The sequence below is a fragment of the Hippocampus bargibanti genome, linkage group LG03 (assembly GCF_051943395.1).
Source record: "Hippocampus bargibanti isolate YZ-2025 linkage group LG03, ASM5194339v1, whole genome shotgun sequence".
NCBI lineage: Eukaryota > Metazoa > Chordata > Actinopteri > Syngnathiformes > Syngnathidae > Hippocampus > Hippocampus bargibanti.
Genome location: NC_142736.1, coordinates 16,140,330 through 16,167,857, shown reverse-complemented (window position 1 = coordinate 16,167,857; position 27,528 = coordinate 16,140,330). Strand labels below are relative to the sequence as shown.

The following is a 27,528-nucleotide window of genomic DNA, read 5'->3' as shown; positions in this document are numbered from 1 at the left end:
TTAATGTATGTAACTGGCATCAACGTTGAGTCATTGGTTTCTGTAACAAAAATGTATTTGGGCTTGTTGTATTTAAATGTGCTTAATATTTCTATGTGAATCTTCATACTGTATTTGTCTTTCTTAAAATGCTCCTCTATACTTAATTTGGAATGCTATTTTGTCATGGATCACTTCCGGTTCCGTGTCACATGTTTCGGGGTGCGAAAGAAATCGCTAATTTAGCCAAAGTACAACAGTTGTAATTTCCATTGGCTGCCAGCTAATGGCAGTGCACACGAAGACAAAAAACAGTCATATCCAATGTCAGACCAAGGTCAAATTTAGTGGGTGCCATTTACCATGTCACGCATATTTTTTAGCGTAGACAAAACTGGAGCATCCCGATTCGAAGCGAACAAAGTGTAATTACATCGCCTCATCAGAAGAGGGAGTAATATGTTAGACCTGACCAACTGCAACTTGTCGGCCGGAAGTAAATCCTAAGCAAAGTTAGCAAAGCGCTCTGTAGCATTCAGCGCGTCGTCCTGCTTGCAATGAAGAACGCTGTGTGCTGATGACTGACACAACATGCAACGGCAATTTCAATTCTTATTTTACAACAAATAACCAGAGTGAGAGTTTATCCTTTCCGGATAAACTCGTCACGGTGGACTTCGAAGTTCTCTTGTTTGATTGGTTCGTTCCCTCCTAGCAAAGAGACGAGTGGAGACATCAAGTAACTGTAACGTTTAAAATGTCTGCAAACATCGCGAAAGACTACGAGGAGGACCTTTCTCAAACAAATGACGAGAGCAAACATCAACGACTGGAAGCTACGTTTAACACACATCAAGCTGTGTTACACAGAGCAGGTGAGTTCAGTGTTTATCAACCATTCTGAAGCGAAGGCATATTTCACACCGGAGGGAACATTTGACGGCACAATAACACCCAGTGTGTTGTATTGTGGCACCAGACACACCAGACTAAACCTCCCAGCACCAAAATGAAGATACATCCATTTTATGCCAAGTGCACGGGCACCTGCCAACCAAAATAATACCCTCAGAATTAATTACAAATGTGGGCGTTCCGTCAGTGTAATGATATGAGCAAATCGTATTTGCTTGTTCGACTAGCGATGCCTGGCTATAGACCAAAGGAGCATGTGCTGCTGCAGGTCAATCGCACGAGAGCATACGGGTCACACGTCAATTGCCTTCTCTCTTCGACCAAGACGGCAGTCCTAATAAAGAACCTCAACAGTATCCAGAAGTTGTATCATTTACCGGTCCCGCTTACACAAAGCAACACATGGTATCAGAAGTGGGATGGAAGACAAGAGGACGATAAAAGGACTTGGAACGGAAATTCCACGGAGGAATAAGAAAGCGAGGAATACGAAACTGAGCACAACCCCCGGCAGAAAACAGCAAAAATGGAAGCTTTACGTCCACCCACAGCTCTGCAGCTAACAGGTAACGTGGCTGAAAACTAGAAGTGATTTAAGCAACGTTTTGAACTGTATTTGTCTGCGATTGGACCTGATGAAAGGAACACTAAGCATCTATGTTTTTGCACGTTGTGGGAGAGGGAACCGGAAAGATTTGAGCAACGTTTTGAACTGTATTTGTCTGCAATTGGAGCTGATGAAAGGAACACTAAGCATCTATGTTTTTGCACGTTGTGGGAGAGGAAGCCCAAGAGGCCTATAATAACTTCACATTTGATGCTGAAGATGACAAGATGGAGCTTTCAAAAATAATGGAAACGTTTGAAGCTTACTGCATTCCGAAATGCAATGTGACGTTTGCCAGGCACAGATTCTTCACGTGTACAGACGGTTGGAGAAACTATTGACCAATATGAAAATGTCCTGAGAAACAGATCAAAGACGTGAGCTTTGTGGACTAACAGAATCACTGATCAAAGACAGAATTATGTATGGCATTACAGATAATAAACTGAGAGAAAGGCTACTCAGAGAATCACATCAGGGCCTGGAAAAAGCCTTAGCACCTGTGTAAAGCCGCTGAGACTGACATCACAGGCTATAGAGCTGATAAATGTAATGAATGAAATGTAAATTTCTCCACTACGAGACTAATAAAGGCAAATCCAATCCAATCCAAATGATGCTAGTTGCAATTTGGATGCAGTGGAAAGAAATGCACACAAATTCAACAAAGACAAGACTGCTAATGTGAAAGCAGTAGTGAGACAACCCAACAAAATTGGATGTTCAAACAAAAATGTACTCGTGGTATGCAACATCCCCCGTAGCAGTGCCCAGCATATGGGAAAATATGCAAAAACTGTGACAAAGATAATCACTATGCTCCTGCAGGAACCAAGAAAAGAAATATAAGGTAGAGGTAGTAGATTATCATTATGAAATAGAGGAACTTTATGTGAATGCTCTAAAAGATGAAAGAGGAGAAAAAGATTTGATCACTACACTTAAAGTGACCGACATTCATCTAAAATTCTAATTGAATACTGGAGCCAATCTGAATGTCATGTCAGAGACCGATTTCATGAAGATCAGACCGAGACCAAAAATACAAAGAGCAAACATGAAAGTCATGCATTGGAAAATGCATTGTGAATGTGACACATAAAGGCCAATTACATAAGCTATCCTTTATCATAGTTCCCAGGGATGTGCAGGCCATATTGTTGATTGATTGCAGATTGTTGGCATGTGAGAGACTACACCTGGCGAAGAGAGTTTTTGTTGTGGACAAACAAATAGAGACCGCATATGATCAACTTATGGAGCAATATCACGTCCTACGGGCGGAATACAAGCAACTACTCGTGGGAATGCGGGCTGAGATTCAACTTACCCATCGCGGAAAACCTGCTAAAGACAAAGGAATGGGAGAGAGCGAGGAAGATCAAAGAACAACACAAACAAAAACAGAAGTTCTACCATGACAGAGGAACACGGAACTACCTGAACTACACACCGGTGACCAAGTAAGGTACAAAGACAAAACAGACACATGGGGACAAAATGGGACTGTTCTGTGTCAGGTCCACCGAGATCATACAATGTTCAGACAGAGGAAGGTGCTGTTTGAAGGAGAAACCAACGAGACCTTCTCAAAGAACCAGTAATAGCAAGTCAACAAACTGAGACTGTTGAAGGACTTCGTGAAGCTGAAAGTCCATCCATTGTGACACCTCTAATTCCAGGACATGCTATCCAAAAATCCTTGAGGTGATTTGCAAATTACTGCACACAAAAAATGCTGTGCGTGTTGCCATAATTAAATTTATTACATTTGTTAAAAGTAAAGAATTAAATTAAGAAAGGGAGATGTAAGGATATGAGCAAATCATATTTGTTTGTTTAACGAGTGATGCCTGGCTATAGACCAAAGGAGCATGCGCTGCTGTGGGTCAGTCGTCCAAGAGTTTACAAGAGGCTCACATGTCAATTGCCTTCTCCCTCCAACCAAGACGGCAATCCTAATGAAGAACCTCAACTCTGTCCAGACATTGTAGCATTTCCCGAACCTGCTTACACAAAGCAACACAGTCAGTGCAGAAGGAAGGTCTATCAGTCTGTCAGTGATGGAGTCCAGTTTTCCTGGCGAACGCTGACAGAAACTTTTAAACATGGAACCAATTTGTCCACTGAATCGTCAGCAACCCAGGTGGTGGGCAATCTGTCAGTAGGTCAGCCAAACCTAATCCTATAGCATTAATTGGAAGGCTTCTTCTCACAATTGTTTTTTCAAATCTAATGGCTCCAGGGATTTCTTATAAGTGAGATTTTGCATGCACACCTTTCACTCCCGAAAGAAAAGACCTCCTAACAACCATAACGCCAATTATCCTATGACAGGTTTTTACTCCATGTGCAGCACTTTGTATGCAGCAAGAGTTGTTGTGAGGTGATTTAGTTGAGTTGTCATACATGGCTACCCGTGTGTCCGCAAATGCCATGGGAATGGAAAGCTGCCGAAATGTTATGAAAACAAATCTTTTTTTAGGGGGGTGATGGTGGTAAAGTTTATGCAAATACAGTAAAGTCTCGTTATATCGATATTCAAGGGATTCCGAAAAAATATCGATATAACCGGGACTATCGATATATCCGACCCTGTTTGCATGTCATTTTCTCTGTGCGTGCATAGAAATAGTATCGATATAACCGGGACTATCGATATATCCGATATCGATATAACGAGACTTTACTGTACATCTAATTAGAATACAATGTCAGTTTTTTTGGCTTGTGAAATAATTGCAATAATATTGTTATCTTTTAAAAAGGTCCATACTTAATCATTGCACTTCACAATCATAGTGTTGTAACATGTAGCAGAATTAGATTTTTCCAAACCACATGTATTTGTTTTCAGAGACACCTGATGTTAAAGAGGAAGAACAGGAACACTGCATCGGCCAGGAAGTTGAGCAGTTTCGAGAGCTGGAGGAGGCTGATGTCAACGAGTTACCCTTTAACTGTGTCATTGTGAAGACTGAAGATGACGACAGTGATGGAGACCACTGTGGAGGATCACAAGCAGACAACTTCTTAACTCCACTATCAAATAATCACAACACGTCACCCTCTCCTGATGACGAACACTGTAAAGGTGATGCGACAAGTTACAGTGACTGCAAAGGTTTGGCATGCCTTCATTGTGACAAAACATTAAGGAACAATGCAAGTCTGAGAAGACACATGATGATTCACACGGGTGAAAAACCTTTCATGTGTTCATTTTGTGGGAAAAGATTCTCTCGGAAGACTTCGATGATTACACACACAAGAATACACACTGGTGAAAAACCATTTTCCTGCTCAGTGTGCCACAAATGCTTTGGGGACTATTCCACTTTGACAAAACACATGAGAACACACACCGGTGAAAAACCCTTTTCATGCGCATTCTGTGGGAAAACATTTTCTCAGAAGGCAACTATGAGAACGCACATGAGAACGCACACTGGCGAAAAAACATTTTTCTGCACATTATGCAATACAGGTTTTAATATTCGTTCAACATTGGTCCAACACATGAGAACCCACACTGGCGAGAAACCCTTTATCTGCTCAGTGTGCACCAGAAGTTTTGGTCATCCTTCAGCGTTGGCGAGGCACTTGAGAACACACACTGGGCAGAAAGTGTTTGATTGCAGTCTGTGTGATCAAAGGTTCTCGTACGAATCCCAAGTGAGTAAACACACGTGTGTTGGCAGAAAACAGCACCAGTGAAGGAAGCTGCAGAACTTGATTTAAACTGAATATTGACTTGACTTAAATAACACTGTTTATGGCCAACTTAAATGAGATGCTCTGCTGAATTTGCGGTGTACAGTGTTTATAACTTACAATGGTGACTTTCAAGGAACCAAAGGATTTGACTCATTCATACTTACAATATCAGTCCATGATTTTTGTCAAATGAGCAGTTTGATTAAAATATCAAACATATCCAGTCTTCATATTTTGATTAGGGGCAATATTTGTGTCTTCATAGGCAACAGAAATGCATGCTTCAGTATTTTAAACAACCTATAATTACCCTCACTCGTACATAAAGAACATAGTGTGCTATAAAGGCAGCAAATGTACTCTGGACACAGACAAAATAGAAAATATATTCTGGTAATAGTTAAGTTCATAGAGTTGCTTGTTCTGTCGCCACAAGGGGACATAAGCCAGTGTGTTCCTGTGCCGGTCCTAAGCCCGGATAAATACAGAGGATTGTGTCAGGAAGGGCATCCGACGTAAAAGTTTGGCCAAAACAAAAATGCGAATCAAACCACTGAAGATGGAGGGCACTGATTCCCTGTGTTATGTTTTTCAAAGTCATTATAAGTGCCTTGCACGCTGGGTCAGAGAGGACAGTAATTTCATCTGTGCTGTATGTCATGCATATTAGAATATTTGACAATAAAGCTGACTTTCACTTTGACTTGAAGGGAAAAGCCAAAAGGAAAAGAAGATGATTCTGGTAATAGTGCAAATTAAATTACGTACTTTAATTAAGTAAAAACGAAAAAAGTGTAGAGTGAAATAATGAAAATGAATGTTTACCATTGTTTATATGCAATACCCATTTTCATGACTTGGCAACAGAATGCTTGATGAACTAACATTCTCTGTGATTGGTGAGCGACACAACTCTTGCTCGAAGACAACAGGGATCCAGGGCTCGGCTCTAGTTCACCTGTGAACAGAGTGTGAATAAGCAGGATGGAAAATTAATGAATAGTTAATGCAGTGATGTTCAAGGTGTAGTAGACGGGTTCCCTGTTGAGATGTGAACGAATCGCTGAAATGTTGCAACTGCATAATACTAAATAGTAGTGGCAAAATGTTATCAATTCAGGTATGGATTATCCGAACACCTTTATCGTTACGAGGGTCGTGGGAGTACCGGGGCCTTATCCAGTCGTCTTTGGGCATAGGCGTTATATTTTCCATTGGTTGCCAGCTAATGGCAGGGATCACGAAGACACAAAAAAAGGACGATCAGAAAAGATGTTGCTCCATTCTTTACTATCTTCCGAATTCTGCTTACGTCAACATGGCATGGCATTTTTTAATGGACAAAAGACAGGACGACGAATAGAGCCCAGATACCTGTACATTACTGTATCGCAAATAAATTTACCTTAAAGGACAACCGACGTCTCCGGACAAGTTGTGTCCATAATTTGTAAAATGGCTTCAAATGACTTCTACTGAGTGTATTTTAATAAGATTCCACCGCATATAGCTATATTTTACGTTTTAAGACTCGCGCTGAATATTCAGGAAGTCTTGTTTTTTAGTTGGTGACGAGCCCGTACATGACGTCACGAACGCCCCTGACCGAAAAAAGACGCATTGTAGCGGTCCTTCCATCACGTCAATGTATTTTGCTGTACTTGTTTGGTCTGGGGACCTCGTGTTGCAGCCAAAAGCTGCCAGAAGAGGGCGTCCAAGCTCCATATAAGGAATTTATCAGCCTGTGGAAACGGAGGTGGCCACAGGAGGTCGCCATTTTGTGCCTCTTTTTCGTTGAGACGTCTCCCCTCAATGTTGCCTCATAATGGCACAGAATAAATTCTTTAATCGATTGATGAAAAGGTTTCTTCAGCCGTCATCTGTACCTTTTTGAAGGTGTCGGACGTTTCACCTCTTATCCAAGATACTTCTTCAGCGAACTGCATCTTGGATAAGAGGCGAAACGTCCGACACCTTCAAATAAAAGTACAGATGACTGCTGAAGAAACCTATTCATCGATGGACCACTCCTGTACGACTGAGAGCTTACACAGACGTCTTTAATCGATTGCAAACACGTATGCTTTCCTCTTCAGAACTATTTGAATCATATTCATAACTGGATGTGTAACAAGAAAGCATATTCTCCGAATCGGAAGCCATTGTTTTGATTCTGCAGCAATGCAAGACGTCTTGGCGTGACGACACGAACTGGGGGCGGGACTTTCTGAAAATGCCCAATTCGCACCTCAATTTTTTGCAGATTTTGTACACTTTAAGTCATTTTTATTGGTGTTTTCCATTTGAATAAAAATATCATACTGCGTGTTTTGGGTACTTTAGATGCTATGAAACGTTTTTCTGATGTCAGTTAAAAAAGTGACATCGGTTGTCCTTTAAGTCTAAGAACAATAAAATGAAGCTTATTTCACAATTTCAAAATCTAATTATACAATTGTGAACAATAACAAAAATCTATAATTTAACCAAAATTTCTTGATGGCTCTAAGTCTAACATCATTCACCAAATCGTGCATTTTGGAACGTGGGACTAAACATGAGTGAGCATCGTAAGGGAACAAAGGGTAATGACATCGCGTCACCAGAGGAGGGAGTAATATATTAGACTCGCATCTGCGTCTTGTCTGCCGTAAATCAATCCAATCCAATCCAAAGCAAAGTTAGCAAAACGCCGTTTAGCATTCGAAGTTTCTATTGCTTTCTTAGTTCGTTCGGTCCTAACAAATCGACGTCAAAAGACATCAAGTAAGTGTAATGTTTGAAAATGTCTGCGAAACGTATGAAAGAAGAATACGAGGGGGACTTTTCTCAAACAAAGGAAGAGGGCAAACATCAACGGCTAGAAGCTACGTTTAAGACACATCAAGCTGTTTTATGGTGGTTATATAGAGCCGGCTAGAACGTCACAATACTTTAGTCTTCTTATATACAGTACTGTATTATTATTGAATATGCTCATGGCCCCTTAGGTCACCGTGGCGAATGAGTGAATAGTAGATAAACCAATGATCTGTAAACTTAGACTTTAAAGTCCTGTTTGTGATGTAATATATGGAAAGACATGCCCATTTCATGGTAAGATCAGCATTGTCATCAAATGGTGAGTATAGTTTTGCTTTTTTGATTGTTGCTGTGGTGATGACCATTTTGTGTTTGGGAGCGTTTTACTGAGCGAGTTGCTTGTTCTGGAGCCACAAAGGGACATACGTCTTCTTGTGCCGGTCCCAAGCCCAGATAAATACAGAGGGTTTTGTCAGGAAGGGCATCCGACGTAAAAGCTTGGCCAAAACAAACATGCGTATCATACCTCTGAAGATGGAGGTTACTGATTCGCTGTGGCGACATCTTGAAGTGAAAAGCCGAAAGGAAAAGAAGAGGAGGAGTTCAGTATTTATCAACCATTCTGAAGCGAAGTAGTATGGGGGCAGCATTTGCCTTTTGTCCATGTTAGCGCTTTGTTACAGCGTCAGCTGTCGCTAGCTAGGTATTAGCTAGCTAGCTTTCTATCTATTTGAGTTATTCCGGGTTGAGTGAACGCTGGCGCGTGTGACTGCTGCTGCTCACCCACAGAAAAACCTATCTTGTGACTGTAAAGTGACCTTAAGAGTTTTGAAAGGCGCTTATAAATGAAATGGATTATTATTATATTATTGTGGCCCTAGACACAACAGACCAAAATGAAGATGCGCCCGTTTTATACAATACAATACAATACAATAAATAAAATACATATTGATTTATATAGCGCTATAACAACATCTGAAGCTGTAACAAAGCGCTTAACATGTACAACGATCATGTACAGGAAATAAAGCAGTCACAAAGATACAAGAAAGCACCACGAAGTAAAGCCAATCGGAATCACGTTTTATGCACCTGCCAATCAAAATAAAACCCTCTGGAAGGTCGATAAGACTCCAGTTGTCCTGGCGAACGATGAAATGAATGATGAATGAAACTTTTAAACGCAGAAGCAGTTTGTTCACTGAATTGTCGGCAACCCCTATTGTGGGCAATCTGTCAGTAGTTCAGCCATATTTAATCATTTAGGCCTTAATTGGAGAAAAGTGTCCTAGGGCTTTCAAGTTTCTACAGTTGACAAATGTTTAAGACATCAGCGGAAAAGAAGACAAACTTTTACAAGGGGCCTTAGGGTGCGTCCTTCATACATGCATTGGTCAAACCTGGCATTAACAAAGATCATCTTTGATTGACAACACATTTTTTAAAATTTGCTTTCAGTTCTGTGTGTTGAATTTAGAGCCACAATATTAACACGACTTGACCAATGTATGATTGTTGTCTTGTGTATAGGAGATGGCAACAAAGAGTGTCGTCGTCCTGAACAGCAGGAATGGAACTTCAAAGTGGAGCAGCGTAGGCCAGTTCCCCAAAGGTAAAAGAGTAGGAGCAAAAGGACCCTTTCATTACAGATGAAAAAAGGCATCCACCTGCACGTAATAAAAAGGATGAGCAGAAAGAGCACCTCAACATTAAAGAGGAAGAAAAGGAGGCTGACATTACCACATTTTAATGGGCTCTTGTCATTGTGAAGAGAGAAGATGATGAGGACCAAGGTCAGTGGTCAATGCTTCATCCCAATGTAAACGAAGATAACAAAAAGGAGGAGCCTCCAAGCATTTTTCGGGTTGAGTGAACGCTGGCGCGTATCAGAGAGTGACAACATCATTTCACACATGTCCGACACAAATGATGACAAACACGCTCAAGGGGAACGTTTTGCCTCTTCAGTGTGCCGCACAGATTTTGGTGTTCATTCATGTTTTGTTCAACATATGAGCAAGCATATGGGGGAAAAGCCTTTTTCCTGCTCAGTTTGTGGTCAAATATTCTCTCAGGTGCGGTGACAAGATACACAAGGACACACTCCGGCGAGAAACCTTTTTCTTGTTCAGTCTGTGGTAAAGGATTTACTCAAAAGGAACATTTGGTAACACATACCAGAACGCACACAGGAGAGAAACCATTTTCCTGCTCAGTGTGTGGTAAAAGTTTCTCTACAAAGGGAAATATGATAACACACATGCGAATACACACGCTCAGTCTGACCAGCTCAGTCAGAGTTTTGTCGATCGTACATCATTGGTTCAACACATAAGAACACACACTGGGGAGAAACCTTTTTCCTGTAAAGTTTGTGGTAAAACATTTACTCAGAAGGGGCAGTTGAACACACACTGTAGAACACATACGGGAGAAAAACCTTTTGCCTGCACAGTCTGCAACTTAGGTTTTGGAGATCGTTCCACACTAGTTCTGCACATGAGAACCCACAGTGGGGAGAAACCTTTTTCCTGCTCAGTTTGTAATAAAAGATTTGCCCAGAGGGCACATTTAAGGACACACACACACACACACAAGGACACACACTGGAGAGAAACCTTTTGCATGCTCTGTCTGCAGCGCAAGCTTTGCTGAGCAGTCTTCATTAGTTAAGCACACGGGAATACACACTGGTGAGAAAGTGTTCTTTTGCAGTTTGTGTGATCAAATGTTTTCTTACACGTATCAAATGAAAAAACACAAGTGTCCCGGGGAGAAGAGCAACAGTACATGAAGTACAGTACGCGAAGTTGCAAAATGTGTCTTTTGAACAAACTTACCTTCTAACCAGCTGAAAACGTTTGAGGTCTAACTTGTAAAAATGATTTATTTGTTATCCTCGATGAAACTAGTCTTCAAAGTTGACTAAAATACGATACTGTAATTGTCAGAACATTACCTGTCTGCATTGATTTTGATTATTACATGACACATTTCTGGTTTAATAATGTCATCTTTATTCTCCCCACAAGTAATTTGTAGCATTGGTATAACTTAAGCAACACAACACTGTCTGTTGCACATGATAGGATAATAATTTATTTGTAGAGGTGGTGAAATTGAATGTGGTTCGTCTCTCAATGGCATTCTCTCAATGGCATTCTTGAACCTGAGCATGTTTTCTCGAACTAAACAGAGTCTGTAATTGCTGTTTTGTTGATGAGATTGTTTGTATCGGAACCTGCAAACTATGCTCCTGTTATATCCAACCTCTGCTCTTCCACAGAATAAAATGACTGAAGCATTACTTCTCATACCAAGACTACTCCAGTTTATTTTACAAACATATAGACATACTTAAAAAGAAAATACATTAAATTGGGCGTTCACTGTGACTTGTCCATGTCATTGTTAAGGAAACGAATGGTGTAAGTCATACAAAAAAATGAATATACAAATTAGGCGTCAGTTTTTCAATAAAATTGTCACGATCTGGTTGGCGACCAACGGGTGGCGCTGTCGGCCCCGCCGGCACCTGCACTGGTGTTGGTCGTTCCAATCCGTGGCAGACAGTCAGTGACTGAGTCACGTTCTGGTTGGCGACCAACGGATAGCGCTGATGGCCCCGCTCTCAGTTGCACAGGTGTTGGTGGTCCTCATCAGTGGCAGTTAAAGGACTTCTAGCACGACCATTCGCGGTCGGGTCATTGCATTGTACTGCAATGTATTGTATTGCACTGTTTGTTACACCCTGTCAGGTTCAGCTGACTTGTATTTTTTAGATTTTGTTCCTGCTGACTGTAATACAATTTGTCAAATACATCCTGCTGCTTCCTCCTGCCTCCTTTTTTGGGATCCAGAACCACCATTACCACTTTGCAAACTGTGACAATAATATTCAGGTTTTTTTTTTAATTTCTACTTGAAAAGGTAGTTAGAAAACGATTAAATAAAGCCATACTGTAAGTGCTGTCTGGCAAATTTTGCTACTTAGACGCCTAAATTATTTTAAAATGTTTTGAGCATGACTATGGTTTTAGGTTGCAATGTTTCCATCTCAATTGGAACATTGATGCCTGTAAGAGTGGCGTGACAGACATATGAAGTGAATATGGTCTCTCTTCAGTGTTTTAAATAACGTCTGCCTGGATGCCAGAGGCGTGTAACTTTTACGCCGGGCGTACAACTTCCAGAACCTCTCTGCCTGGGTGGCTGACAACTTTTGCCAGAAAAAAAAGAAACATATTTTTTTCAAATTAAACGTTTGCTTTACTCCGATTTTGAAATATTTGTTCGGTTTGAAATTTTGGAATTTCGTTTCGTTTGGCAATTTTTAATTTCGTTTCGTTTCGCAATTGACATACTCGGCAGCCGGCATCAAATAACTTCGCACCCGGACTTTACCGAGCATTATCAGGTTGTGCATTTGCATACCATTTTCAAAAGTAGATGCACAGAGAACACAAGAAAATGGATAAGTGGTTTATGACGCTACAAAACGTAAACGTACATTGAGAGCATCGTGGAAAAAGGAGTTTACGTGGCTTGCAGCAAACTCAAGAGCGGGTGATGTGCTGACGGAGCCGGCATCTTTACAGAGTCCTCGGCTATCCCGGAATATCTGATGCAAACCATGTCTGATTTTTGTTAAATTTGTGACAATTGCATTTTTTCTATTCTGACCCAAGTCTCTTTCTTTCGTATATAGATATGTGCATCTGATATGTGTGCGATTCAAACAAATGTTTTATTTTTCATGCGCAGCAGTTAAAAGACGTCATATTCAGAAATCTACGTACATCATAATTAGTAGACGTCAGCACCAAATCGTCCGTCCCCTCTCAAATATTTCTATCTCCTCGGCTAGCCCCCTCCCCTCCACACACACACACACACACACACACACACACACACACACACACACAACATGTTGTGTGTGTGATCGACTTTTTTCTCTTCTATTGTGTTTAAGTAATGCATTCTACCAAACACCTCCATTTTGAATTTTGTCCCATCCCTGTGGACTAACCAGTCATCACTGTCTTTGAAGCGGACCTCTGCTGCACTCGCTGTTACTGCTTTGACGGAGAAGATGTTCTGCGGAAATGCTGGGATGTAGAGTGCTTGCTTGAGTGTCGTCTTCACGCGTAGTCCCTCGCTGTCCAGCAAGTAGACCTCTGCCTCTCCTCTCATCTTTGCCATTCCGCTCACCTTGGTTCCGTCTGTGAGCTCAATGATGTGGTCCTCGGGTTTGAAGCTCTTGTCGACTGTTTTGAACTTCGTGGCGTTGTTGACCATATGTGCTGTGGCGCCACTGTCAACCATAAAGCCTTTCTTGTTTCCACTTGTCGGATGGTCATTTAGGTTGAAGTAGAAGGATGTGTGCTCTGACTTGACCTCGTCAGCAGCTCCCTTCATGACGTCGCGGCCTCGTCCTCGACTGCGTCGGCCTTGATGTGGCGTGTCCCACCTTCTTTCATCTCTTCTCGGCTGGGAAGTGTGAGAACATGTCCTGGCCATGTGCCCTCTTTTACAGCAGGTGTAGCACTCGATATCAGCCAGGTCCATTTTCCTTCCTCTCCCATGCTGTCACATCTCGTCGCCGTCCTGGGCGCGCCCCGCCCCTCCTGTCATCTCCTCCGCTGCTCCCTGGAGACGGCCCCTCCCATCATCACGCACCTGGGTTCCCACAGCTGTTTGTCATTCCCGTGATTGTGCCTTCTGACTATATCTACCGATTGCGCCATCCAGTCTCCGTCGGAATATTTCGGAAGTCACCCCCATTACTACCTTGCTGTCAGGTTCGCTATTTCTTCCATTGCCTTTACGCACATTCCCCACTTTATGAGTTTGTTGTTTTGCATGCGTGTTTCAGTAAAAGACTTTACCCTGATCTCTGTCTCGCCGTTGCATTTCGGATCCAAGCCTTCCCTCCTTCCCTCGCCACTCGAGCCCGGCGTCCTTGCCTCGAGTAGCGTAACACATGCGGTTTTGTAGTCCCGCTGGTTTTCATTACGTTGTCTTCGTTGGCACTCTGGTCACCTTTTCCATACTTTTCGGTATTCTCAAAACTTCTTAGCTTAGTTTTCAATTCGCCGAAATTCATTCTGTCATTAGATTGGGTGACGTGCACAAAGAACGGTTTGTAAGAGTCAGGAAGCCCTTTTAGCACCATTGTTATCTGAAGCCCGTCGCTAATGTGCTCTTCTGCGCTTCTTAATGAGGTGAATACAGTCTCTGCTCGGATAACGTAGTCTGTGACTGTCTCATAGCTGCCTTTTCGGAGTGAGCAAAGTTCTCAATACAAACTCACCACCCGTGGTTTGTTCTTTCCAGCATAATGCTCACAGGGAATCTCCAGTGCTCTTCCCCTGTCACATTTTGCATCTCTCATGACCAGTGATAGGCTCTTATTGTCCAGACATTTCACCAACTCTGCATATGCCTCTCCATTCTTAGCCTTGTCTTCGGCGAGAGTTTCTTCGCTGTCTTCCTCAATGCTCGGGACGCCCACAATAACGTCTCTGAGGCCTCGCAACTCCATGTGCGCCAGGAACCTCGTCTCCCAGAGCTCATAGTTTTTCTCATGGCCATCAAACAAAAGTCCAAACCATCTTTGGCCTGTGGTACTGGGCCCATAACCTGTTGCGCTAGTCATTCTGGCAGCAGTCTTAGCGTTTTAACAGTAACCAAAATGGTAACTTTTGTAGCGATTGAAAGTACTTACGAGAGAAATGATGCACAGCAGTTTCAATCATTGGTCTGGGAACTCGACAAACATCTTATTCTGCGCATGCGCTTAAAAAGGATTCACAATTTCCGGGTATCACATGATCAGCTCGTTTCGCAGGTGATATCAATCATGAAATTTCCTCTATCGTGTCTTTGCCTCACACACACATCCACACACGCACGCTCAACACGTATCAATTCAAGCCGTATGTGGGCGACAAATATAAGCATTTATTAAGCATATATGAAGTGCAAAAATGCATGCAAACCATGTCTGATTTTTGTTAAATTTGTGACAATTGCATTTTTTCTATTCTGACCCAAGTCTCTTTCTTTCGTATATAGATATGTGCATCTGATATGTGTGCGATTCAAACAAATGTTTTATTTTTCATGCGCAGCAGTTAAAAGACGTCATATTCAGAAATCTACGTACATCATAATTAGTAGACGTCAGCACCAAATCGTCCGTCCCCTCTCAAATATTTCTATCTCCTCGGCTAGCCCCCTCCCCTCCCCTCCACACACACACACACACACACACACACACACACACACACACACACACACACACACACACACACACACACACACACACACACACACACACACACACACACACACACACACACACACACACACACAACATGTTGTGTGTGTGATCGACTTTTTTCTCTTCTATTGTGTTTAAGTAATGCATTCTACCAAACACCTCCATTTTGAATTTTGTCCCATCCCTGTGGACTAACCAGTCATCACTGTCTTTGAAGCGGACCTCTGCTGCACTCGCTGTTACTGCTTTGACGGAGAAGATGTTCTGCGGAAATGCTGGGATGTAGAGTGCTTGAGTGTCGTCTTCACGCGTAGTCCCTCGCTGTCCAGCAAGTAGACCTCTGCCTCTCCTCTCATCTTTGCCATTCCGCTCACCTTGGTTCCGTCTGTGAGCTCAATGATGTGGTCCTCGGGTTTGAAGCTCTTGTCGACTGTTTTGAACTTCGTGGCGTTGTTGACCATATGTGCTGTGGCGCCACTGTCAACCATAAAGCCTTTCTTGTTTCCACTTGTCGGATGGTCATTTAGGTTGAAGTAGAAGGATGTGTGCTCTGACTTGACCTCGTCAGCAGCTCCCTTCATGACGTCGCGGCCTCGTCCTCGACTGCGTCGGCCTTGATGTGGCGTGTCCCACCTTCTTTCATCTCTTCTCGGCTGGGAAGTGTGAGAACATGTCCTGGCCATGTGCCCTCTTTTACAGCAGGTGTAGCACTCGATATCAGCCAGGTCCATTTTCCTTCCTCTCCCATGCGGTTTTGTAGTCCCGCTGGTTTTCATTACGTTGTCTTCGTTGGCACTCTGGTCACCTTTTCCATACTTTTCGGTATTCTCAAAACTTCTTAGCTTAGTTTTCAATTCGCCGAAAGTCATTCTGTCATTAGATTGGGTGACGTGCACAAAGAACGGTTTGTAAGAGTCAGGAAGCCCTTTTAGCACCATTGTTATCTGAAGCCCGTCGCTAATGTGCTCTTCTGCGCTTCTTAATGAGGTGAATACAGTCTCTGCTCGGATAACGTAGTCTGTGACTGTCTCATAGCTGCCTTTTCGGAGTGAGCAAAGTTCTCAATACAAACTCACCACCCGTGGTTTGTTCTTTCCAGCATAATGCTCACAGGGAATCTACAGTGCTCTTCCCCTGTCACATTTTGCATCTCTCATGACCAGTGATAGGCTCTTATTGTCCAGACATTTCACCAACTCTGCATATGCACTTGAAAATCTTCTGTGTATCACTTTCTCATCACTTCCGGCATCTTCATCAACTCAAAAACAAGACCCCTTGAATATTCAGCGCAAATTTCAAAAAAATAATGATATAGCTATAAGCGGTGGACTCTTTGTAAAATGCAGTCAGTTGAAGTCATTTGAAGTGATTTTACAAATTATGGATGCAACTATGTTGGGAGTTGTCTGTTATCCTTTAACATAATATTAGGGTTAAGCATGTTTTTGATTCATTTGAAACACATATCAAAATTAAATTGACATTGAAAATTGAAATTGAACATACACATAAATTTATAAGTTTAGAAAATGTCATGCATTCATCCGTCCATTCATCCATCCATCATTCAGTCAATTACTCGTATACAAATTTTCTGTTCCTAATTGAGCCTCTAAATGGCCGCACTTAGCACATACAGCGCTACTGCCCAATGTATTAATTTTACATGTAGGCCATACCTTATTGATTTTATGACAGAGGCTGTGGGCCGGATGAAAATTTGGCCCCTGGGCTGGACTTTGGTCATGTCTGTAGTACAGCCTCCCGAGCCCGCAAAAAGACAAAAAGAAAGGTGCTTCGTGGGACAACTTGGCCCCATCTGGTGGAAGGCAGCAATTAAAACCACACACCTGCAGCTGATCAGGGCGGGATTGGCAGGCAAGGCTCTTAAGGCAGAGAGCCTCTGAGTGTGGAGTTTTGGGGAAAGACAAGCTCGATTGCTGTGCTCTGTGAAGAAGTTCATTGCTGCGTGGAACTCATTGCCAGTTGGGACCACACGACAGGACACTGGATTTGGACCTTGCTAAGGTGCCTAGGCTACATGAGGAGGACGTCAAGAGGGGTGAGGCCTAGAGACTCTTGGAAAAGAACTCCGTCGTCAGTTTTACCTCAGAAGAGACTTTATTTTGATTTAAGTATTGGAAGAGACACTATTCAAACCTTTGTTGCTTGTGAATCCCCCCTGAAACCTTTGATTAAAACCTTTGTTTGTATCCAAACCTGTCGTCCATTGCACTTCTTGTACTGTCCCGCTGAGAGCCAGCCTCTCATGATATCACAACGTTCACAACTGCTGTAGCTGTAACAAAGCGCTTGACCAAATAGTTAACATAAAATGACAAAAATAATGCAACACAAAATGACAAAAAACATACCATAACCATATAATCTTAACAGCTATTCCTGCAACCACAATTATTCAGTAGAATACATGAATTATAAAATATTACACAACGGCACCCCAATTGCCACACAAAACAAATAAATTGCTCCTCAAATTAACTCATAGAGTAGATTAATTGCTCCAAAAGGAAAAAAAAACAGTTATTTTGAGCCTTAATATAGGACCCTATTTTTGTAAAAATGTGCGTATCATCCCTCCCTCTTGTCAATCTGCTTGTGCTCATGTATGAAATTACCAACATTCGGTCCAACCCATATCACCTATGATTGAATTTCTGTGGTCAAAATAATTTCATTAACATATAAAGAATGTCTGCGGGCACGGTGTTTGGCACATCCGCCTCATATTGTAGAGGTCGTGAGTTCCAATCCATACCCGGACTTACTGTTCCTGCAATGGCTTTCTCCGGAAACTCAGTTTTTCTTCCACATTCCAAAAATATGCATCATAAGTTTACCAACTGCTCTAAAATGTTCTGAGGTGTGATTGCGAGCAAAAATTGTTATTTGTCTGTGTGATCACTGCGATTGGCTGAACACCAGTTCACAGAGGAACCCGCCTACAGCACGACCGCGTGCAGAGGGAGGATAAAGTGGTTCATATAATGCATGGATGGATGGATGGAATAAAGAATGCTCATGGCTGGTTGTTTCCTGTTCATCAAGCGAATCATATAAAAAACCAGAAGGTTTGGTATACATATTTAATAAATGACACGGTGCCCCTAAAAATACAAAGCAAATGATAGCTCAAATAAGAAAAAGTATATGGTGCGAGTGTGAAAGTATCCTAAATGAGCTGAAGATCATTCAGTTGCAATTACTTGTGAATGATTTAGTCATGGAATGGACATTCATTTGAGGAATAGCTGCAGTATGAGAGGCCTGAGTGCTGGCAGATCCTTCCTAATGATTGGACTTGAAAGACTGGTGATTAAAGATAGAGCTCATTGGGACCCAAAGATGGTGAATTCTTAACACCAATAAGAAGATACACACAATCCTAGCTTGTAGGATGACAAAGTTAGGTTTCAAATAAAAGTTGTATCACTTTAATTTCAACACACTATGACTTTTGAGTAAACGTATTGACTGTATTCAGACTGTTCTTTCACACAATAATAATAATAATAATAATACATCACCTCATGCATGGTGTATACATTGGGGCGGGAGATAGCGACAGCCTTGACAAAAATATGTGTGTGTGCGTGTATATATATATATATATATATATATATATATATATATATATATATGCGGTGAGGTTCATGGCTGGTGAGGTGCTGACGTCATCAGTCAGATTTACAAACATGAACGCCACAGAGTAGCTTATTCACCATTTGATTGGCAACAGTTACGTGGGATTTTAGTTCGTCCACCGTTGTCTTTCTCAGCTGGCTTTTCGGCGTGAAGTCAATGTCGTATTTTCCATGAACAGTCCGAAAATGCCGCTCCACATTTTCCCATTCCGTATGAAAGTAATATGTTTTGCCCCCTTACTTGGTCCAGGTTTCTCACTCATTTTGATCACCATATGTTTTAGCAAGGGCTTAAAATCTGAGGTAATTCACTGACTAGCTTGTAAATTTTGCTGCGTTTAGCGCCGTTGTTTACGCATGCACGGCGACCTAAAGGTAAAAATTGGTTGCCCTGTATGTCAATCAAGTGACGGGACGTTTGATAGGCTGACAAATGTTTTTTTACTGTCACGGTGCGATCGACCAGTACTACCTCCGCGATCGACCGATAGATCGCGATCGACGTAATGAGCACCCCTGCTGTATACAAACTGTAGCATAGAAAAAAATAATTAAACAACGTTATTATCGTGTTACCTTTACTTGTGTTACCAAGTCTCTCTGTCTCAATGGGGATCACTGCCAGTGAAGAAATTCGTCCTGGATCAGTCCTGTTCCGACTGTATGTTTTCAGTCTTCTGTGCTGAGAATGACCGCTCCACTGATGCTGTAGTAGCTGGAACACATTTTGAATAAAAATCCAAAAATGGTTAAGTGGAAAAGAACGTTAAAGTACAAATCACTAAATAAATATAACTGTTTAATTTATTTTGTCATTTGACAGGTGAGGCACAGCCTCACTTGCCTCCCCTGACTGCACGTCACTGTATTTTATATATATATATATATATATATATATATATATATATATATATATATATATATATATATATATATATATATATATATATGGCGGTCCGTGCATTTCACACCTAGGCCTTCAGTGAAGTCCTGCTTAGTCCGACTTGAACAAATATCCCTTGTAAGACCATAATTTATGACACAACAGCTGGAGATATCATTTACAAAAGCACACGCACGCAGTACTGGGCGTGGCATCACCTTAATCGTCTACAACACAGGCTATTTTCCGGAGCAATTACATATCAATAAATCTGCATCAGCAATTAGAACTTGTCACTATACGTGATACTGCAAACACTTAAAAATAAAAGGAAATTTAAAATCATTTGTCCACAAAGTTTTATGAAGTCCACCAAGAATATGCAATCTTTAACAAGATTTTACGCTAAATTACAAAATGTCAGTTTAATATAAGAAAAACAACAAGACGTTCACAAAACGAACTATTTGTTGAAAATAAAAGTAAACAAATATTTTTCATTTGTTCTTGAGAATAGGCCTACATGCGACAGCGACACAATCACACAAGTCTCTGAGTACTTCCACTACAATCACACAGCTGCGCCAATGCACATTATTTACACACTGCAGAAGAGCAAGATTTTTTTTCTTTTTTTTTGTAGATTTGTCATTTCATTTATTTACCATTGATTTAATATGAATGAAATAACATTTCAAAAACATGTTAAAAGTGAAAAAATAAGCAAATAAAAATGTTTGCACTCACCAAAACGGTTGTCCTCCAAAACACTTATTTAAATACAAAATCCATTCTCCTTTTTTTCCTCAAGAAGACTTCAATGACTTCGTTGTGCAGTTTGTCTGTGCATTTCAGTTTCAACAATAAATCCTTTTCTATCGACATGGAGGCCAGTGCTGAAAGCCGCGTCTGTCCAGTCGTGTTTCTGGCGTATGTTTTAATTCGCTTTAAGGCCGAGAATGACCGCTCAACACAAACCCTTTCCCCGCCTGGGACAGGTTAGCTAGCTCGGGGGTCGGCCGGCCTCCTCTCACAAGGTCTAGCTTCTCCTGAAAGGTCCGTCTTGTGAATGGCCTTGCGAGTATATCTGCTACCAAATCTGAGTTGTCCTCTCCTTCAGCCATTGTGGGTTAAAAAAGGGAGTAGATATACTTGGTTTTTCTGCTAAAGTTTCCGGGTCTGATCTGTTGTCAGCTTGGTTGATTTGCATAGCGCTGTCTCCCCTGAGGGCTGAGGTAAAGTGAGTATCCAATCACAGGACGCGTACGTCATGTTCAACGCGAGGCCCTCTAGCTGACCTTACTCTGCCAACTCGTGATCTGATTGGCTATCGCAACTGTATATCAACTACATGTGCCCGTTCATGTACAGCGCACAGACGCCCTGACTGTTGATTCTGAAGGCGTCGGTCAGATTTCATACAGCATGGCGACACAAACTAGCTGAATTCTGATTGGATTAAAAACTCTGACGTAAAACTACAACACTGAAAGGAGCATAACAAAATGGATATAATATAACATCAAGAAAACAGTATGTAGAATAATTATATATATATTTAGAAAAAATACTTTTTTAATGAAATTGACTTTTATTATAATTATGATAATGATGTCTGATTATGTTAGGCCAGCAGAGAAGGCCTTGCTGGCCCACCACTGATATATATATATAAAAAAATCCTCGTCTCACCCTTCATGGGTGGTGTCTGTCCCCCATTTTAGCTCGGGTCCTCTACCAGAGGCCAGGAGGCTTGAGGGTTCTGCGCAGTATCCGTGCTGTTCCCAGCACTGCGCTTTTATGGACCGAGATATTCGATGTTGTTCCCGGGATCTGTTGCAACCACTCGTCGAGTTTGGGGGTCACTGCCCCGAGTGCTCCGACCACCACAGGCACGACTGTCACCTTTACCTTCCAGGCTCTCTCCAGCTCCTCTCTGAGCCCTTGGTATTTCTCGATTTTCTCATGTTCCTTCTTTCTGATGTTTCCATCACTCGGGACCGCTACATCCACGACAACGGCTTTCTTTTCCCCTTTATCTATGACCACGATATCTGGTTGGTTGGCCATTACCATCTTGTCGGTCTGTATCTGGAAGTCCCACAGGATCTTTGCTCGGTCATTCTCCACCACCTTGGGAGGTGTTTCCCATTTTGACCTTGGGGTTTCCAGTCCATACTCCGCACAGATGTTTCGGTAGACTATGCCAGCCACGTGGTTATGGCGCTCCATGTAGGCTTTCCCTGCCAGGATCTTACACCCTGCAGTTATGTGTTGGATTGTCTCAGGTGCCTCTTTGCACAAACTACACCTTGGCTCTTGTCTGGTGTGGTATATCCCTGCCTCTATGGCTCTGGTGTTCAGGGCCTGCTCTTGGGCAGCCAGGATGAGTGCCTCTGTGCTGTCCTTTAGGCCAGCCCTCTCTAGCCACTGATAGGACTTATTGAGATCAGCCACTTCTGCTATGGTTCGGTGGTACATCCCGTGTAGGGGCTTTTCCTCCCATGATTGTCCCTCTTCCATCACCTCATCCTCTGTTCCCCATTGTGTGAGACATTCTCTGAGTATGTCATCCGTTGGAGACTTCTCTTTGATGTGTTCATGGAGCTTGGATGTTTCATCCTGGACAGTGGCTCTCACACTCACTAGTCCCCGGCCTCCTTCCTTACGGCTTGTGTACAGTCTCAGGGTGCTGGACTTGGGATGGAACCCTCCGTGCATGGTGATGAGTTTTCGGGTCTTAACATCCGTGGTCTGAATCTCTTCCTTTGGCCACATTATTATTCCTGCAGGGTATCTGATCACTGGCAGGGCATAGCTCAGACATGGGCAAACTACGGCCCGCGGGCCACATATGGCCCGTTAGGCGTTTTAATCAGGCCCGCCGAATTTGCCCAAATTATAATACAGTTTCTAAAACTCATGACAAAAAGTTAGCGAACAACAGGCCAGATAACTGAAAAGTTGCCTGCCCCATTTTTCACAACTTGAAGCACAATGAGACAACTAATCACATTAAAAAACATTGTCACAAAGTATAAAGTTTTTTTTTTAAATCAAGAATGCACCTACTACAAATGCTACCGTGCTTAATTATGACATTACGTCACTTTATGTACGTCACTTCCTCACTTTACATATGTCACTACCTCACTTTACATACGTCACTACCTCACTTTACATACAGAAATTACATGTATTGTCTGTTGTCAATTGTATGTCTTTTTTAGCCACGTTATAAGTGCCTTGCATGTCTTGCACGCTGGGTCCGAGAGGACATTAATTTCATCTGTGCTGTATGTCATGCATATTAGCATATTTGACAATAAAGCTGACTTTGACTTTGACTTTGACTTAATTTACGGTAAATGTGCAAGGCTGAAGATTTTGCTGCAGTTGTCGATTGTCATTGCGGTGCACAAAGCAACGTTTGCATTGCTTTCTACGAGCCACTAAGCCCCTTTTATAAGTCTCACGTACACTTTACAGTCACGGTTTAATGTAAATTAACGTTTTGTAGCGTCACTCCCTTGAATATCGATATAACGAGACTTTACTGTATATACAAACTGTAGCATAGAAAAAAATAATTAAAAAATATCTCTGGAATCACAAGCGCCCCCTGTCATGAGGCGGGAGAACTGTTTGCCTCACCTACACACAGCATTTTGATAAAAATAAAACAAAATAAACACTGTAGTACAGTGTTTATAATGTACAATGACTCTACATTATATACACCAGCTAAACTGTAGAAATTTCGTTCATATACTAAACGTGTTTGAACGCTTTAATAGCGACATGCAGACGGACAGCAATGCGGTCTCACTGCAGAGCAAGCCAGCACAGTAAGCATAGTGATTGCGCAATCCATGGTGAGGATCAGCCGGCTGGTGCCTCACTGCTCGTCTTTACTTAGTATTTGAACGGTAAATGTGAAAATTCAGCGATTTTAAAATGGTGAAGTTAAATGGACAAGAACTTTAAAGTACAAATCACTAAATACATCTCATCTCATCTCATTTTCCGTACCGCTTATTCCTCATTAGGGTTGCGGGGGTTGCTGGAGCCTATCTCAGCTGTCTTCGGGCATGAGGCGGGGGACACCCTGAATTGGTTGCCAGCCAATCGCAGGGCACACAAAGACATACAACAGTCACTCTCACACTCACACCGAGGGACAATTTGGAGTGATCAATCTGCCTGCTTGGATGTTTTTGGAGTGTGGGAGGAAACCGGAGGACCCGGAGAAAACCCACGCGGGTCCGGGGAGAACATGCAAACTCCACGCCGGGAGGCCGGACCGGGACGCGAACCGGCGACCCCTGCACTGTGAAGCCGGTGTGCTAACCACTCGACTACCGGGCCGCCCCACTAAATACATATAACTGTTTAATTTATTCTTTCATTTGATATTTCCATGACAGCTTTCCATTATTACATGGAATATATATATATATATATATATATATATACAGTAAAGTCTCGTTATATCGATATCGGATATATCGATAGTCCTGGTTATATCGATACTATTTCTATGCACGCACGGAGAAAATTACATGCAAACAGGGTCGGATATATCGATAGTCCCGGTTATATCGATATTTTTTCGGACTCCCTCGAATATCGATATAACGAGACTTTACTGTATATATATATATATATATATATATATATATATATATATATATATATATACATTATAAAAACTTGCATCCATATCTTCGAACATGATGGTTTATAAAAAAAAAAACGTTTATTTTAACATTTGGGACAGGCTAATATTGTCCTTGAGTTGACAAAAAACATTCTGTACTCCCTGTTCCACCTCGAGTTCTCCCTACGAGTCATTACAAACGTTATGAAAACCTAATGTACCTTCCACACTAACCTGTCCTCTGAAAAACATTATCAACAATTCATTTTTTATGCATTCTAAAATAATCCCTTGATTTTCTCTCCTTTGTACTATTTTCTCAAATTCATGAAATGGCTCAATGAAAGAAAAAGATAATGACTGTACTTTTATGTTATCAAGATGATACAGAAATGTTTATGCAACCGAAAAAAATGAGGGCTCAGAGAAAGGGTGACTTCAACTTGTATTGCAGGGCAGGCCGTGTCAATATATTTGGATGAAGAAAGGGTGCCTAATGCATATTGACTATTGTAACATAGGATAGCAGCAAAATATTCCAAAGCATTACAGGATAAAAGCCCTGAAAGCAATTTTAACCTACTTTTGTGTGGTAGTTAGTGATGTATGTATGGCTTCATGCCAAAAAAGAGTACGACAGATGCACTGTTTGCTTTAAGAATGCTGATAGAGAAGTACAGAGAAGGTTAGAAGGAATTGCATTGTGTCTTTGTAGATCTGGACAAAGCGTACGACAGGGTGCCCAGAGAAGAGCTGTGGCATTGCATGAGGAAGTCTGGAGTGACGGAAAAGTGTGTCAGAGCGGTGCAAGACATGTATCATGACTGTAAGACAGTTGTGAGGTGTGCTGTCGGTGTGACTGAGGAATTCAAGGTGGAATTGGGACTCCACCAGGGGTCAGCTCTGAGCCCCTTCTTATTTGCTTTGGTGATGGACAGGCTGACAGATGATGTTATACAAGAATCTCCTTGGGCAATGATGTTTGCAGATGACATTGTGATCTGTAGCGATAACGGGAAACAGGTGGCGGAGAAACTAGAGATGTGGAGACATGCCCTGGAAAGGAGAGGAATGAAGATCAGTCGCAGCAAGACGGAATATATGTGTGTGAATGAGAGGGATCCAAGTGCAAGAGTGATGCTACAGGGAGAAGAGATAAAGAAGGTGGAGGATTTTAAGTACTTGGGGTCAACTGTCCAGAGCAATGGAGAGTGTGGAAAAGAAGTGAAGAAGCGTGTCCAGGCAGGCTGGAAATGGCTGGAGAAAAATGTCAGGTGTAATGTATGATAGAAGGGTTTCAGCTAGGATGAAAGGAAGAGTGTATAAAACAGTGGTGAGACCAGCCATGATGTTTGGACTGGAGACAGTGTCACTGAAGAAAAGACAGGAAGCAGAGCTGGAGGTAGCAGAGCTGGAGGTAGCAGAGCTGAAGATGTTGAAGTTTTCTTTGGGAGTGACCAGGTTGGATAGGAACAGGAATGAGTACATTAGAGGGACAACTCGTTATAGAGGCTTTGCAGAGAAAGTCAGAGAGGCCAGACTGAGATGGTTTGGACATGTCCATAGGAGAGAGAGTGACTATATCGGGAAAAGGATGCTAAGCCTTGAACTGCCAGGCAGGAGACCGAGAGGAAGACCAAAGAGGAGGTTTATGGATGTGGTCAAAGAGGACATGAAGGTAGCTGGTGTGAGAGAAGAGGATGCACAAAACCGGGATAGATGGAGGACATTGATTTGCTGTGGCGACCCCTAAGGGTAAAAGCCAAAAGGAAAAGAAGTTTGTGTGGTCGTGATGTGCCTGGTCAATTCACGGTAACACTTCCACAAATATTACACAAAACTAGTGTCACAGCTATTTGCATTTTTTCTGTATTTGTTTTGAATGGATGGGTCGCCCATCCATCCATCCATCCATCCATCCATCCATCCATCCATCCATCCATCCATCGTCTGTCTGTCCATCTGTCCAACCATCCATCCATCCAAATGATCCCACCCACCCAACCACCTACCTACCTACCTACCTACCTACCTTCCTACTTACCTACCTACCTACTTACCTACCTACCCACCTACCTACCTACCTGCCTGTCCATCCGTCCGTCCGTCAACCCATTATTCATCCCATCCATCATACCATTCATCATCGCATCCATCCAAAACCACTCACCCAAACCCACAGAATATGTGCATTTATTCAATCACTTAATTTAGTTTCAGGAAAGTCATTGTTAAAGCTGGAATGTATGATGCAGCTGGGAAGTCACATCCAATCAATTGCGCCCGTCTCCTCAAAAACATGAAATTGTAATCAGGCTGAAACAGTCGGTGCTGCCGTATCAAAAAGAAACACTGCAGATGTAATCTAGTAATTAATTGCGTTTTGAAAAAGAGTCCGAGTCGATGCCTTTGGTTGATTTGCCACCACTTATTTCGTAACATATCTGTTCTTTTGAAGACATGCATATCTAATCACAAAAACAAGAAATCTGAGCTCATTAAAGTGTTGTAGATGTGATTTAAGTCAGAAGTGTTCAAGTGTTCAATAGGACTCCTTAAGACCTGCTCCGACCAGCTCTGTGTCATTGTCCAGCACTTGTTCAACCTGTGCCTGAAGCTGGGCAGAGTTCCACAGCTGTGGAAAACGTCATGCCTGGTCCCAGTGCCCAAGATTGCCAACCCAAAGGAGCTCAACAGCTACAGACCGGTGGCGCTGACGTCTCACCTGATGAAGACGTTGGAGAGACCCGTCCTCGCCCACCTGTGACCGCTGGCAAGCTCATCGCTGGACCCGCTACAGTTTGCCTACCAGCCCAGCATCGGTGTGGAGGACGCCATCATCTACCTCCTCCACTTGGCGTTGCTGCAACTGGAGAATGCTGGGAGCACGGTGAGGATAACGTTCTTTGATTTCTCCAGTGCTTTCAACAGCATCCAGACAAATCTACTGGGGGACAAGCTGCGGCATGCCGGACTCGACCACCACCTCTCATTCTGGATTACAGATTA

General features: G+C 42.3%; 1 protein-coding gene across 3 annotated transcripts; it reads left to right on the top strand.

Moving 5' to 3' along the window:
- The first annotated feature begins 497 nt into the window (after positions 1–497).
- LOC148900475 (uncharacterized) lies at positions 498–27,528 on the top strand. Of its 3 annotated transcripts, none has more exons than XM_088992233.1 (4): positions 498–854; positions 4,359–5,176; positions 9,554–9,635; positions 27,113–27,528. In XM_088992233.1, the coding sequence occupies exons 1-4, from the start codon at positions 737–739 to the stop codon at positions 27,427–27,429; spliced, it is 1,335 nt and encodes a 444-aa protein (XP_088848359.1). In that variant the 5' UTR covers positions 498–736; the 3' UTR covers positions 27,430–27,528. The 3 variants fall into 3 exon arrangements, with proteins under 3 accessions (XP_088848359.1, XP_088848361.1, XP_088848360.1); XM_088992235.1 differs by having other exon boundaries at positions 4,359–4,595; positions 27,113–27,207; XM_088992234.1 differs by having other exon boundaries at positions 4,359–4,625; positions 27,113–27,206.

Excerpts from the sequence above, each read along its gene's own strand:
- LOC148900475 (XM_088992233.1), top strand. The coding sequence starts at position 737 with ATGTCTGCAAACATCGCGAAAGACTACGAGGAGGACCTTTCTCAAACA. Across the intron at positions 855-4,358 it reads AGCTGTGTTACACAGAGCAG|AGACACCTGATGTTAAAGAG; the intron begins GTGAGTTCAGTG and ends ATTTGTTTTCAG. Across the intron at positions 9,636-27,112 it reads CGTAGGCCAGTTCCCCAAAG|CACTTGTTCAACCTGTGCCT; the intron begins GTAAAAGAGTAG and ends GTCATTGTCCAG.